We start from the raw sequence: 15,042 nt of genomic DNA on the forward strand, positions 1-15,042 counted from the left end.
ACTTATGCTTAATAATTTTAATATTGAAAAATCAAAAAAATAGGAACAGCTTACGAAAATAAATGCGACTAACCGCCAAAGGGTAAGAGAAGTGACCGCTAAATCAAAAAGAATCCGGAAGAAATGTAATTGTAGCAAAATTGATAGTTAATAACTTATTTATATAATATTTATAATAATAATAATTATTTATATAATAACGCGACTAACTTATTAAGGCGCCGGAAACATTGAAAGCATCAAAATAATATTCTGTCTGTACCAAATGGTCTCGTTTTTAAACATTACTCAATACGAACATGCGAATGTTTTGTGGTCGGTGGTCGCCTTACCTTAGGCGCCTTAGGTATCTGTCAAGCCATCAGCTGCCTTTTGAATTTTGATCACTTCTCAATCTGTCTTTAGGCAGATGGCATTGCTATATCTGCATTCTTGCCCCTAAGAGGCAGCAAACGTTTTAACAATACCTATGAAATGTTTCAGGTATGATGTATTTTGCACAATCACTCTCCCTCCCTATGCTATGGTAACCAAAAGTCAGAAATGTCAATCGTTTCATGCCACGTCATTCCGTTTCACCCCTGTTCAATGTCCACCATGCCTGAAGGCGGTATTTCAGTGTCCTCAGGCGTGGAGGGGAGGAGATGGGAGAGCGTGGTCACCGGTCACTCGGCACTGAGTCGGCAGTCTTCTCCAGAAGTCATGATCGCATAACGGCACGGTCCGAAGGTCAGCCGCGCATAGAAACGGCCTATCTGATATGGCCGCGGGGCATATCAGCCACACCCCACCACACTAGTTGATCAATCCACCCCCACACCCCGCCATCACTGCCGCGCGCAATCTGTGGTCGCGAGCGATTTCACTTTTGATTTCGAGGTCTGCCGCCACGCTCACCGCCGCCTTTCTTCACTCGTCCGTGGTCGGTCCGACGGCGTCACACTCCCACCTTCACCGCCATATCAGCCACCCGAGCCGCCGCCCGCAACACATCGGAGCTGATGATCCAATCAATGTATTGGCCAAGGCATTTTCGCTCGCAGTCGCGCAGCAGTTAAACAAACCAGACTTGAACAAATGACGCGGAGTCCGCACGGACCAAGCACACCAGTCCCTCACGCGGCGGAGAGTTCATGCAGGGCCGCGCAGGTGGCCATCGCACGCAATAACACAAACTGAGGCGATGCACGGCGCGCCGCCGCCGCTCTCCAGGCTACACACAGCGGCCGCGGCGCGTGCACAAAATACCAATGGCAACGGCCTATTCTACGCACTACGGTCAACGGAATGGCGGACTAGCCCGGTGGCGGCCGCGGGCGGTCGGAGGATGAGAGCGATGGCTATGTGCACGTGCTCGGCAGGGCGCCGTGTCGCCGCCGGCGGGCCGGCCTCACATCATTTCGCCGTCGTCTTCGTCGTCGCAGTGGCGGCAGAGGAAGGTGTCGTCCTCGAAGTTGCGCGGCCGCTTGTTGGGCGGGATGCACATGAGGTGGTGCCACCGGTCGCACTTGTCGCAGCCGATCCACGTCTGGCCGGGGCCCGACTCGTCCCACGACTGCAGGCAGATCTCGCACACGGTGCCTGCGGACCAACAGATACAGAACGGCGGGTCAGATTACGGAATACGATACAATGAGATATAGATATACCAGAATGGTCAATTTGGGTGGAAGGCGATATCTGGGCGCCTAGTTATGCCTCGTTCCACTTTGATGAAATACTGTTTATAAGTCTGGAGCACCGTGGCATCAGGGCACCAATCAGGGCAAAACAGTTTCATTTTAAATGAACAAACATGACAGCTTGTCGTAATTTTGCTATAACTGCTAGAAATAGTCACTGTAAGTCTGACTTACCGCCCATGCCGGCCGTGTTGGCTGCCGCGGCGGCGGCGGCCGCTGCCGCTGCTGCCGCCGCCGCCACCGCCGCCGCCTGGCTCTGGCGGCCGCGCTGGCCCTTCTTCTTGCCCGGCTTCGACTGCCGCGGCTGTCTGGGCGTGGTGGGCGCGCGGCGCTGCGACGTCGAGGTCGACGCGAACGCCAGCGGCTCAAGCTTCATGGGTCGCGGGCAGTGGAGCGCGCAGCCCTGGCACTGCGGCATCAGTGTCTCCCGGTACCGGTTGTACGTCTTCTCCGGGTCGGAGGGTTTGATCATGACCGGCCGCGTGTAGGGCCGTGGTGTGACCGGCGGCGAGAACGGCAGGATGCCCATAGTGCGGAACGACGTTCGCAGGTTGGTGGACGTCATGGCGCGCGGGTACGCCTCCGTCACAATCTTGGCGATGTTTCCGCGACACACCATGTGAGCGCCGTACTTCTTCATGTAGGCGGTCCACGCCTCGGGCCAGGAGCCCTTCAGGCTGTCGGGGAGCGGGGGAAGGGGGACATTAGTGAGGCGGTACGGGTAGAGCTGTCGTGGAAGAAAGGAGCTTACTTTGTCAGTACTTTGTTCAACTCATGGACGCCTACCAGCCCGTCGGGCGAGGCGACTCGGTATTAGCATGGTTCGGTCATCATGTAAGCGTGATACGGTGATTTAACGTCTCATAACTACGCTGCGTGGAAAAACACCAGTACTGAAGCAGCCATGCGGTGGAAGGAGTGACGGTCGTTCCCCGGTTAATCGTGAGCCGGTCCATGAATCATCCAGACAGCAATGAATGGTGAGTCACGAGCTAGTCACAGATCCATTCACGATAAAGCAGTTAGGGACATGAACACTCCTCCAAAACAACTACCGTGTCGATAAAACACTGCCACGGAAAAAAAATGATGCATAATGATACCTGATAACAAAGTTATGATCAGGCGGCTACTTGACACCTTAGATCCGTGCGTGATATCATTCATGTTTACGTTTCAGCTTTATTCAGTCTTGTGTGGAAAGCATAAGAAGTCGTTCAAATAACCGCCAAAAGAGCGTTTTTGCAGAAAAGAGGCAGTTCTCTCCCAAATACACTCCCCTCCAATCAGCTCACACACTCCAGCCCACATCATACTCAACCCTGGTCCATTCTGACCATCCATCCATTCAACCAGACACTACTAACCTGATGAAGTAATTCATGTCGGAGCTCATCTGGGAGTTGGTGGCGTACGGCGGCATCACGAACAGCACGATGCCCATCTGACGCGCCACGTGGATGATCTGAGAGAAGATGTGCGGCGACTGGCCGTTGTAGAGCAGCAGCACCGGCCGCTCCACCGGGAAGTAGGTGTCGGCGTGGTACAGGAACTTCACCATCGTGTCAGAGTTCATTAGACCGTTCGGAGATACCTGATGGGGAAAACGGGAAACATCAGTCAGTGGGATGGTGTCGGTAGGCTGGGGTGCCCGGAATGATCGGCAAGGCCCTCTTTTCTAATGATTACACCGACCATGCCAAGAATGTCAGAGGCAGGCACGGCTGGTGAGATAGTATCACAATGAGCACTTAGTCGATCATCCTGTCGGCATTACGATTCTTATTTTGACGACGTCACCGTTTAGACCGTTAGGCTGATCGTTCCGTGTTTACATACAATGGATTACACAATCGGTATCGACTCGAAATGACGCAGGCTAAGAAACCAGCCGGATTGTTTCGACACTCGGAAAACATATTCAAGGCCAAACGTCCTTTTAAGAACGCATATTTCCAATCCAAAACATCCCACAAAAAGTCACCGACGAATTCCCCTTCCCCTCCCGCCCCGCGACAACCACCTCCCCAGTACGTACGGCGCAGCCAGTGCCCGGGTACGCGCCGTCCAGCAGCTCGTTCTTCTTCTTGAAGCCCTTGTAGACGATGAAGGGCGGCAGGGGGTTGCCGTGCGCCGATCCGCAGCCGACCACCGTGGTCATCTCGCGGTCCTCGTCCTCGTCCTCGTCCAGCGACATCTTGGCCGCCGGCGGGAACAGCACCTCGCCCTGGGTAGAGTCGCCGTGACCGATCACAGACTCCTCCATCAGGAAAATGTGGTCCGGCTTGTCCTGAGGCACGCAGACCAGGGAACAGTCAGACACGGGCGAGAGCGAACGTAGAATGGCGTTTGAAAGAGTATATTGGAACGTTTTGGAGTGTCGACGTAGGTGGCGTTGTTGCCGAGTCGTGATATAACGTGATTCTATTGATAAAAATGGTAAAATTGACCTTATGCTCATAATATCAGATGAATTAATTGAAAAAAGGTCCAATTGGACCTTTTTTTCAATTAATTCATCAGATATTATGAGCATAAAGTCAATTTTACCATTTTTATTGATTACAATCATGCTCAAAGAAACGTTGTACCATATAAAACTATGATTTTATTGAGTGTGAAGCGAGATGATATTTGTTAATCAGAATGATATTCGCGGATCCGCTGCTAGCGCCTAAAGAATCGGTCTGATCTGTTGCTGATTTTCGGCAGTGTGGCCAAATTGGTTTAGCGTTAGGGGGAGGATGTATAAAAAAGTCGTATGAGGATGTCACTATTTTCAAAAAACTCGTCTTCAGTGTCATTTTAGGTGCAGTTTTTACAAGTTATGTGGAAAAACTATACCTGACGTCAAGCTCTGGTGGAAAGTAAAAAAAAAAAATCAAATATTGTCGTCAAAGATGAAAAACATTGCAAGCGCGACAGTACGAGTATGACGGTGTGAATCGTACATTGGAACATTTTTAGTCTTTATTCCTTCACTAGGTATGCTTTCACAACAAAAACGTTGTGATGATGCAATTTTAAAATTTCTGAGGATGTCATGATACTTTTCATTGGGGGTGACTTTCCCCGCAACATCACCAATTTGGCCACACTGATTTTCGGTGAAACTGCGACTGTGCCATTGACGGCATATTCGGGGCCGGCGAATGTACCGTGCAGCCACTAACATACGGGTGACCGTTATCAGGGCGTAGCACGTACTATCCAAGTGGTCTGTTGAGCGGCTGATAAGCCATGGCAACGAATGCCTGTGAGCGATTTAGTGCACACTAAACCTTTTAAATGAAATTCCAGGCTGAAGCGACTGGCGAAAACATTGATCCGTTCTTAAAACCGCTAATATGCGCGCTGTGCGTGACGTACCTTTATGTCATTGTCGTCGAGCAGTTCCTCCAGTCGGTAGTAATAGTTTGCCATTGCCTCGTTCCTGCCTAAGATCTTTCCGGTTGTGGGCACCACCTGCAAGACAGAATCACAAAAATACCTAGCTTAGCAACAACGGCAGCATACAAAACAACGAAAGCACACAAACGGCTTAGCAACAACAGCAGTCCGTCGACAAACGTTCGAAACAACAACCAGTTTGCAGCTAAAGGTACGTAAATCCAGAGCTTGCCGTGTTAAATTTACCGGGAAAATGTCTACCACATCACCACTAGCGACGGGCGTTTGGAGTTCACACAACTCCCACCGGATCAATGACAGTGACACCAGTACAGGGGTTCAGCGAACACAGTCGACTGTTCCCGGACCCCTTCCACACCCGCCACACCCCACATTCACCCTCCTCACCTTGCGTTTTCGGACAGTGAGCTCGGGACAGCGGGTCATGAAGCGTTTCAGGTAGCTACGGTGCGGCAGGTCGTCCTTGAAGGCCGACTCCTCTGGGTAGAGGTACTGCTGCACCTCTGCGATCAGCTCGAGGAACTCCTTGGTACTGTAGCTGTGGCCCAGGTCGGACATGTCGGCCGCGTGCTTCATAACGCTCTGCTCGACGTCGGCGGGCAGCGCCGGCGCTCGGCCCGGACGGTTCACCTTCACCTGGGGGCGACGCCATGGCACACAGCGCGTCAGCGGCAGCGCAGCGGAGGCAGTGCACAAGGACAGCATATATCTATATAGCTCCTACATACGCTTGTTTTCACTGGATTCCGTTCACAGCCAAGCTAAGGGAACATTCTGGTCAATCTATTAGCTAACGCATAATAATAGTAGCGAATCCGCCGTCAGCAGACATTTGCCGGCTCTGAATGCATATACTGCTGCTAGCAACGGATTTATCGAATGTCTGTCTACCAGCAATAGATTCCGACCGATTTATGCTGTTGCAAGTCCAGTGCGTCAATGATCGCCTGCTGTATTAACCAAAATCCGTCGCTGATATATAAGATGCGCTTGAAATATGCCGTGCAATTGTCGCTTGTCGTCAGTAAACAGTTGAAATCAATTTTATTCCGGTTAACAACTGGCGATCGGCGGGAAATTCAGGCAGCGAGTCAAAGAAGCGGGCCCGCCCCCACCCACCGAATACTATTGTCAGGACCCGTCCCCTAACCTCGGGGTCTTTCAGATGTCGCCGCACCGTCGACTCGGGCAGGTTGAAGAGGCGCGACGCGCGCCGGCACGGGATCTCGTCCACCTCGACGGCCTGGATGGCCATCTTGAGTCGCTCGATGCGGTCCCAGCTCTCCTCCTCGCCGACCACGTCCTCCTGCTGCAGCTGCAGCGTCTCGTCGGTGAACTCGATACCGCCCGACTCCATGCCGGCGTGGTCCTCCATGGCGTGGCCGACCATGGTGTGGCCGACCATCGTGTGGTCCACCATGCCCGAGTGGTCCACCATCACTGTCTCGTCCATCATGGCGCCATCTGGCGGACAGCAGTCGATAAGGCCCGAGCTGGGACGAGCTATGCGGGAAATACAACGGTGGCGTTACAAACTGGCACAGAGTGACCATGATACATTCAGATCATTAATTCATCAGTTGATTCAGTTCAGAAATGAGTGACACTTTCAATGGTGTTACAGAGATTTGAATGAGTTTGAATATGCAGCCAGACCTCTGTGGAATGAAATGACACAAAACATACAATGCTGTAGGTTGCAGCTTATTCTATTCTGATGCACCATGTTCCTTGCTAGCCAATACAGTTCAAGTATTAGAAGGAAAATGTTACCTTACAAAAACAGCACTGTAATAAATATATTATCACAGCTATGGATGGCATTTTGGTAGAAAACTCATTTCACAATAAACCAACATAAATGTGGTGTTCATTAAGAACATTTTCTCTGCATATGATTGTTTCTCTTTTTTCCTCATTTCAGACTAAACTATGTACAGTGTTCTAGCTTTATCATGGCAATGGGACTAGGCAATATGAGTTGCATGACAAACAATGACAACTTTTACAAGGTTGCTTTCCTACACCTACGATAAGAAGTGCTTTCCTTCTCAGTTCTCACCAACCAGAGCATGTTGATACAGTGGCTACCTTGCATGAAATTACGCACCTTCTTCGAGTATTTTGAGTAGGTAGGAACCTACTGCTAACCAGTGTGCTAGGAGGGAAGAATAAGGTGTACAATGACAACCACTTACCATTCATTTTCTTTTTCTTTTTGCTAATTGAAGCTTAACTTTCCATTTCTTTCAAAAAATGAAAGTAAATTTTTTACTTATTTTGAAAGTTAGCTCCTTTGCCAAACGCTAGGAATGAGGTGCCTACTTTCCATAATCATTCTGCTTCTCATGCTTCAATTCATGCTTATTGCTTAGTGTGTTCAGTTCCCTGATATGTAAGTACCTACCTAGTTGATAGGAACCTTGGTATCAGTGAAAACTGAAGTTGAGGTCCAGATGACTTTTCAAGAATAACTTTTGTTCCTTATGATTTTTAATGCCTCGAAGCTACAAATGCTACTTTATGGTGCAGCAAATATACCTAATGATAATACACTGAGGTTTCACCTGACCCAACCTATTCTGACTTGAACCATTCTGACTTAAAAGTTGAATTCTGACTTGAGCCAGGACATCTGCAAGAGGTACCTAGGCATTAGGTGTTGGCAGGTATTACAGGCAAGTTTAGGTTAGGAAAGCTTAGATTACCTTTGGTTGGGTTAGGCTTAGATTAGGCTAGATAGGTCAGATACAGTATGGTGAGGTGACACCACCTCAATTATCATGCAATTTGCTGCACTAGTAGGCATCATTTTTTAGATGACAAAAATAAGCAGAGGAACAACATATTGCCCTCTTTGATATTGCTGTTTCATTTATCAATAGGTAACTACCCCTTTCAGCAAAATAAGGGCATTTCAAAGGTTATCAATAACGATACAAATATTCAAATACATTGTCCACACTTTATTAATAATTCCATCTCAATCCACAATAAGTAAACCCTTGTATAATGGTAAAACTGACCTTGCAATGCTGAATTAACCACTTTTTTGCTATTTCTGGTAAAAACTTTTAACCCAACCACTCGGCTCAGATCAATTCCTGATCCACAACGCCAGTAGGTATATAGCTACTGATCAAAATCACAAGTGATGGTGAGAACCATATACCTGTTCCAGCATCTTTCTATGCTCTGAGCAATATTTAGACTTCATTTTCATTACTCAGACATAGCATCTACCTAAGCTGGCAATCCAAAACACCTATTATGCCTTTCGTGTTGTTGTTATAAAATGGTATCGCCGCAACGCCGCAACAGCGCAATAATCCAAACGCAGAAATTTTAAAAATCGTCCCGGCACGAATTACTGCGTCATTATCGTAGTATGGTTTGCGGCATTCAAATTACATGCATAGTAATGCATAAAAGGTATGCCTTTATGACGATGGATTGAAGAAGATTGAATTATTACTCACCGAAACCGGACATTTACCAATACTTGATTAAATTATATTCTGAAACCTCTCCTCCACGCACAACCAAGATGTCTGCGTCATGTACGCCGTTTGCGCCAAGTACGAGGAGTGGCGTTCGAATAATAATTTAGAAAATACTTTATAAGGTTTGAGGCGCAGTTTGCCTTATTTTGACATGTCAAAAATATTTATTATTTTCAAAAAATATAATATATTGATTGAATCATCCATACTTTGGTCAAAACATTTCAAAATTTGACAAAGTAGAAACTACATTTGGTGTTCATCCGCCACTTGTGTACTCTGCTATTATGATTGGAAGACAAGGCAGAAGCGGCGCAGTATGTTTACGATGATAATTCCCGCCAAATTTGAGGTAAATATTTGTTTACTGAAAAAAAAAATATGAGATAAATTTGCTTGTATTTTTTAGGTAGATTTACGTTCGATATGGATTATGGATGGCATTGAGGTTTATGAAGATTTGATGTACTAGCGCTATCTGCCGGTAGGCAATGGGCACTTATGCTTTGTAGATGGCGGTAGTATATAAAGGATTGGATGGGATTCGCGGAATAAAGTACGTATCGCAAAATTACGTAGGACAAAAGTACGCACGCAAATGTACGTATGCAAAAGTACGTAAGCGATAAAGCACGTAGGACAAAAGTACGTACGTACGCAAATGTTCGTACGCAAAAGTACGAACGCAAAAGTACGCACAGTAGGTATAAAGCACGTAGGACAAAAGTACCTTGCAGCTACAACTTTATCTATTCTATTGACGTCTTCTTTTTTATCACTCCGCATTAAAAAAAAAACGCCAATCAAAGCCATCCGTTGAGATTGGTAAAACCGCACATTACTTTAGCGGTGGGCTGCGCCTACAATATAAGGTGCGTGCGTAGCGTAGGACAAAAGTAGGTAGGTAGGTAGGGGAGAGTGGGGTAAGATGCCCAGGGTGGGAAAGACGCCCCACCCCCTCTAGCGGCGAAACAAAGAATCGAACCTGGAAATTAATGTTCTTAGCGTAAAGCGGAAGCCTGCCTTGTTGACTGCACAAAAATTTGCGAAGCTCAGTTGGGCAACGGCTGGCTGGTGATTGCATGTTTTTTATTTGCTGCTTTCAAAAAATATTTTGGTGTCAAAACATTGTAAATATCAAAGAAGGTAGATAATTTTTGAGTCCCTTGCTATAGTCGTGATACATTAACATGCATGTACTGTGTCCTGAACAGTTTGTTTCAGAGTGTAGTTTTATGGCTAACAAATTGTACTGATTTAATGTTGCTTCGGTAACTTGGGGTAAGATGCCCCCTGTCCTGATGGGGAAAGACGCCCCCCTAAATCCGTAGACTGTCCTTCAAGCAGCCCGTCAAATCATTTATTACATAGGTACTTGTGATGAGAGACAAAAGCCGATCTGGGACTATTGAGAGTCCAGTACGGTTGGGTGCTCCCCATGCCGGTCTCTCGGCACACACAGCGACTTTTTGGGCGGCATCTGACTCTGAGAGCCCTCACGACGGCCTCTGTGGGCCCCATTATTGGCTCCAGGGCCCCTCACGACATCCTTTGAGGGCTCCCACGTTGGCTCCACGGGCCGCGCTGGCATCTGAGGTCCCCACGATGGGCTCGAGGGCCCTCAAGCATCATGAAGACCTATAAGGGCCCCACAGTGGTCTCCGAACGCCACCACGGAGGCTTGTTTGGCCGCGCTGGACTATGATGGCCCTAACGATGACCTCTGAAGCCCCTTACGACTACTTTTGAGGGCCCTTACGATGACGTTTGGTGTCTACTGCAGTCTCGAAGGGACTACTGATTCGTTCAGGCGATTCACGTGCCCATTTATGCCACTTATAGTGCAGGGGGCATCTTCCCCAACGCCAGGGGGGCGTCTTTCCCACCCTGTGGGGTAAGATGCCCCCTTTCACTTCTTCAGGAAAATGCTTAATAGCAAAAAAAAGTTATCATATTTCAGGCACGAAAGTGTGATATTTTTGGAGAAAAATGATGTCGGCTTCCGTTGAAACTCCAAGTTTTTGCTTTCCGATCGTCATTTTCGAATAATATATGACAAAGTAAAACCCTGAGCATCCTTCCCCACTCTCCACTACTACGCAAATGCTCGTGCGCAAAGTATGTAGGTACATACGTATGCAAAATGACGCATAGTATAAAGTACGTAGGAGAAAAGTACGTACGCAATTGTTCGTACGTAATAGTACGCATGCAAGTTTCATTTCTCTATCTCTTCGCATTGCGACAATATAGGCGGATTGCCCGCCCCCCCCCCCCCTCCTCCGCCAGGCCAGGTCGGGTCAGGTCAGGTCAACCAGTCGAGGTTCTGCGGAGTATTTGTAGTAGGTGTCACAGCCTCTGACAGCTTCGGAACATGTTACGAACACGAAGGCACCAAAACTACTTCGTAAATGATCATATGGTTGCTAAATTCGAATTCAGCTCCAAAAACTAGCCAATCTAAGAAAGCAGCTCAGCAAATCACATGTTTGAACGCTTGAAACCACGAAAAGACTGCAAACGCGCGGCTAATGCGAGGCGACATACGCCGAATCGCGATTCCGGTCAAACATGGTCTCGGAAAAGAGGTCACAGGTCAAAGGTCATTTGGGTCAGGGTCATACCATTTTCAGGGTGGGTGTAAAATTGATTAACGCGAGGGTACTGGAAGTTTCCTCGCGATCGGCCGCTTTTTCAAAAAGCGGCCGATCGCGTAGTGTAGTACGCGAGTACACTCGCGTAGTACGCGAGTTATTCGCGAAAAACCGAGGGGGGGTCCATTCGACCCCCCCCCCCCCATACGGGCGAGGGTTTTAATACCGTAGGTATTCGTGCACTTGCGACGCGAACTTTTATCCTTGACGTTTTTTTTTTTTTTTGTCCATACTTACTTTATGCCGCACGTACCTTAGCGATACCTACCTACTTTTGTCCTTGACTTACGTTTATCCTTGAAGTACTTTTGTCCATACTTAGTTTATAATATCCGTACTTTTGCGATACGTGTTTTCGTCCTTGACGTAGTTTTGCCCGACGTACTTTGCACTCTACGTACTTCTGCGATACGTACTTTTGTCCGACGTACTCAGTCCAGCGGTGTAACTTTCTATATGTATGGGGGTGCAGGTGCACCCCCATCCCCTGAAAGTGCACCCCCATCACGTCAAAGTGCACCCCCATAGGCTAAGCGGCGCCCCACACGCTGCCCGACACCGATAAGCTCTTGAACAGCAGATGGTGAGGGTGATATCCCGGCTACATTCCGTCTCGTGACCGGCGTCGTGCTGCCTGCGGGCTTGGAAAGCGTCCAGTCGTATCGTTCCCCAAAAATGGGTGAAAGGGGCACCCCGGCAAGAACGGGACTTTCTCAGCAAAAGTGGAGCGCCCGAGGCAGAAGTGGGGCACCTCCAACGTAGGTTGGGATCGTCAAGCATAAGACTGGCAGTGGCGCCCCAGCGGAGGAGAGGCGCCCCCAGTAGGAATGAGGCCCCTCAAGCAGAACTTGAATTCGCCCAGTAGAAGAGCGCCCTCAGTAGAACACGGGCGACCCCAGCAGAAAGGGGCGCCTCACCAGCAGAAGGGCGCCCTACCAGAAGAAGGGCACCCCAGCAGAAAGGGGGAGCCCAACCAGAAGAGAGATGCCTCCAGCAGAAAAGGAGCGCCCTCAACACAGGAATGGCTACCCAGCAGAAAGGGGGCGCCCCACCAGAAGAGGGATGCTTCCAGAAGAAGAGAGGCACTCCAATATAAATGGGGCACCTCAAGCAAAAGTTGGGCTCGTCCAGTAGTAGTGGGGCGCCCCCAGCAGAAGAGTACCCCCAGCATAGGGCCACCCCAGCAGAAAGGGGCGCCCTACCAGGAGAGGGATGCCTAAAGAATAGAGGCGCCCCAATACAAAAGGGGCACCTGGAGCAAAAGTTGGGTTCGTCCAGCAGCAGTGGGGACCCAGCGGCCCCGGCGGAAGTGGGGCATCCCCAGCAGAACAGGGGCTCCCCAGCAAAAGAGCAATGCCCCCAACAGATATTGCCGAGCACCTTTAGCAGAAGAGTACGCACCCGCAGAAGAGGGGCGGTTTCACCAGAAGAGGGGCGCCGCCACCAGAAGATGGGCGAGGGCGCCTCCAGCAGAAGAGGGGCAGCCCCGCAAAAGAGGGGCGCTGCCCGCAGAAGGGGGCGCATACAATAAAAATGGGACACCTCAAGCGGCATTTGGGCTCGCCGAGTAAGAAGGGCGCCCTCAGTAGAAAGGTCGAGCGACTTAAGCAGAAGTTGGGCTCGCCCGGCAGAAGAGGGACGCCTCTAGCAAAAATAGGGCATACCCGGGAAGGGAAGTGTCAGTCTCCAGCAGAAAAGTGTGAGACCCCAGCAGAGGAGGAGCGCCCATCAGAAGCAAGTCCCGCCGAGCAGAAGAGGGGTGACCTCAGCAAGAGAGAGGCGACCCCAGCAGAAGAAAGGCGCCCAATAAAAAAGGTGATTCCAGCAAAAGTGGGTGTCACCAGTCGCCGAGCGTAAAAAGGGCACCCCGATTCTATAAAATTTCGGAATGAAAAAGCTAAATGCAATTTCGTTATAAATTTGATTGATTGATATTCGTGCAAACGAATTTAATGTCATTTCGTAATACCCAATTTTGTACCATTGGACTCTAACATTGGGGTGTTTAGTGCTCTTACAATTAAAACTGCACATGAAAAATATTCATTTTATTTGAAAAGTTCTTGTACCTATAAGTAGAAGCCTTGAAGTTGACGTTTATCGGTGCGCCGGTTAGAGGGCCTCCGGCCTTGGGCCTTGGGTTAATATAAATGAACTGCAATCCCATTTGCAGCATCAGACTGTGTTCAAACTAAATTGGAGCAACACAAAATGGTGATCACTGAATTTCGAAATATACCAACAAAGCATTTTACCAAAATTGAGAGACATTAAAATGGTGATAACGACTCACTGGATTGTAGTTGAATGAAACATGCTGCGTAAACAAAAGTGGAGCATTTAATGCTTTGAAAATTGAACGGGAACTGAAGTAATTGTTTTATCATGTATCGACAGAAGCTAAGTTTCAAGTCAACCGAAATATAATCACGTTGGGGAACTTTTTTTGGCTGGGGTCTGTGGTCCTTCGGCATGAAGGGCCCCAGTTTGCAGGTCGTGCAAAATCTCCCCCCCCCCCCCGTTAAAAAATCCTGTGTGCGCGCCTGTTGAGAGATAGGTATGCACCATGTATGCTCCTTGGAAGCGCCCCTATCCTCACTGGAGGTCGCCCCCATCACCAAGTGCACCCCCATCTCAAAAGTAAAAGTTACACCCCTGACTCAGTCCATCCGTACTTTATACTGAACGTACTTTTACGATACCTACATTCTTTTGTCCTTGACGTAGGTACTTTTGTCCATGCGTACTTTACACTGTACGAACATTTGCGATGCGTATTTTTGTCCTACGTACTTTTGCTTACGTACTTCTGTCCTACGTACCTACCTATGCGATACGTACTTTTGTCTGTAACCCGATTGGATGTTTCTACTGTCGCGATAAGTATCTCAACTGTTGCTGTGGGTGATAATCGTAAATCGATGGTACCTATTCATCTTTTGGAAATTGGAATCTTGGATATTTGCATTGCCTTGGGTGGTATCTACCTAGCGTTGGGTGGCATAGTACCTAGGCTGACCAAAGTATGGCTGACCTTTTGACGATGTTTTTATCCCGTTTTCTCCTGCCAGTTTTTCTGTAGGGAGGTAGGTCGCAAATCGGAAAGGGTCGCTAATTAGGCACCTTACCCTACTGGTATTGTATGCGAACAAAGTTCAAATCGCAAATGTTCGCATGACATCCCAAATAAATGACATAACCCAGTCGTCAGAAAATTTATATTAAACCACGAGTAGGTAGAACAAATCTTTTAAACGTCGAGCCGATAGACGAGACGTTTAAAAGATTTTTTCTACCTACGAGCGGTTTAATGATTTTATCCCGTACCTACCGCCGATATGTGTCGGGCGCTTAAAGGTAAAAATACATTTCATATAAAAAATAAGACAAAATTCAGACTAGACGAAATGTCTACTAGACGTTTAACAGTTTGTTAATCGTCTAGACGTTTAACAAATCAGTTAGGCGACATGTGATAATTTTCTCTCTTTGCACGTGAATATACCTATATTATAACCGCGAGTAGGTAGAGCAAATATTTCACAAATCGAGCCGATAGGCGAGACGTTTAAAAGATTTTTCTAGGCTACGAGAGGTCTAATAGCTTTATACCGTACCGCCTATATCTTTTGGCCACTTAATTAAAGGCAAAAATGAATTTTATATAAAAAATACGACACATTTCAGACTACACGAAATCGGAAATGTCTACTAGACGTTTAACAGTTTGTTAATCGTCTAGACGTTTAACAAATCAGTTAGACATCTGATAATTTATCCCTTTGCAGAAGC

General features: G+C 48.0%; 1 protein-coding gene across 8 annotated transcripts; it reads right to left on the bottom strand.

Moving 5' to 3' along the window:
• Nucleotides 1–999: 999 nt before the first annotated feature.
• LOC122366111 lies at nt 1,000–8,708 on the bottom strand. Of its 8 annotated transcripts, none has more exons than XM_043337951.1 (8): nt 8,573–8,708; nt 6,244–6,596; nt 5,481–5,729; nt 5,052–5,147; nt 3,721–3,972; nt 3,050–3,276; nt 1,857–2,359; nt 1,000–1,581 (listed from the first exon to the last, which is right to left on the bottom strand). In XM_043337951.1, exons 1-8 carry the CDS (start codon nt 8,583–8,585, stop codon nt 1,391–1,393), a joined length of 1,884 nt encoding a protein of 627 aa, XP_043193886.1. In that variant the 5' UTR covers nt 8,586–8,708; the 3' UTR covers nt 1,000–1,390. The 8 variants fall into 8 exon arrangements, with proteins under 8 accessions (XP_043193886.1, XP_043193888.1, XP_043193887.1 ...); XM_043337953.1 differs by having other exon boundaries at nt 6,244–6,557; nt 8,573–8,687; XM_043337952.1 differs by having other exon boundaries at nt 6,271–6,596; nt 8,573–8,682.
• Between the last annotated feature and the right edge of the window lie 6,334 nt (nt 8,709–15,042).

Source organism: Amphibalanus amphitrite, unplaced genomic scaffold (genome assembly GCF_019059575.1).
Source record: "Amphibalanus amphitrite isolate SeventyFive unplaced genomic scaffold, NRLGWU_Aamphi_draft 000785F_arrow, whole genome shotgun sequence".
NCBI classification, from domain to species: Eukaryota; Metazoa; Arthropoda; class Thecostraca; order Balanomorpha; family Balanidae; genus Amphibalanus; species Amphibalanus amphitrite.

Excerpts from the sequence above, each read along its gene's own strand:
- LOC122366111 (XM_043337951.1), bottom strand. Across the intron at positions 5,730-6,243 it reads GACATCTGAAAGACCCCGAG|GTGAAGGTGAACCGTCCGGG; the intron begins GTTAGGGGACGG and ends CGTCGCCCCCAG. Across the intron at positions 3,277-3,720 it reads ACCCGGGCACTGGCTGCGCC|GTATCTCCGAACGGTCTAAT; the intron begins GTACGTACTGGG and ends TTTCCCCATCAG.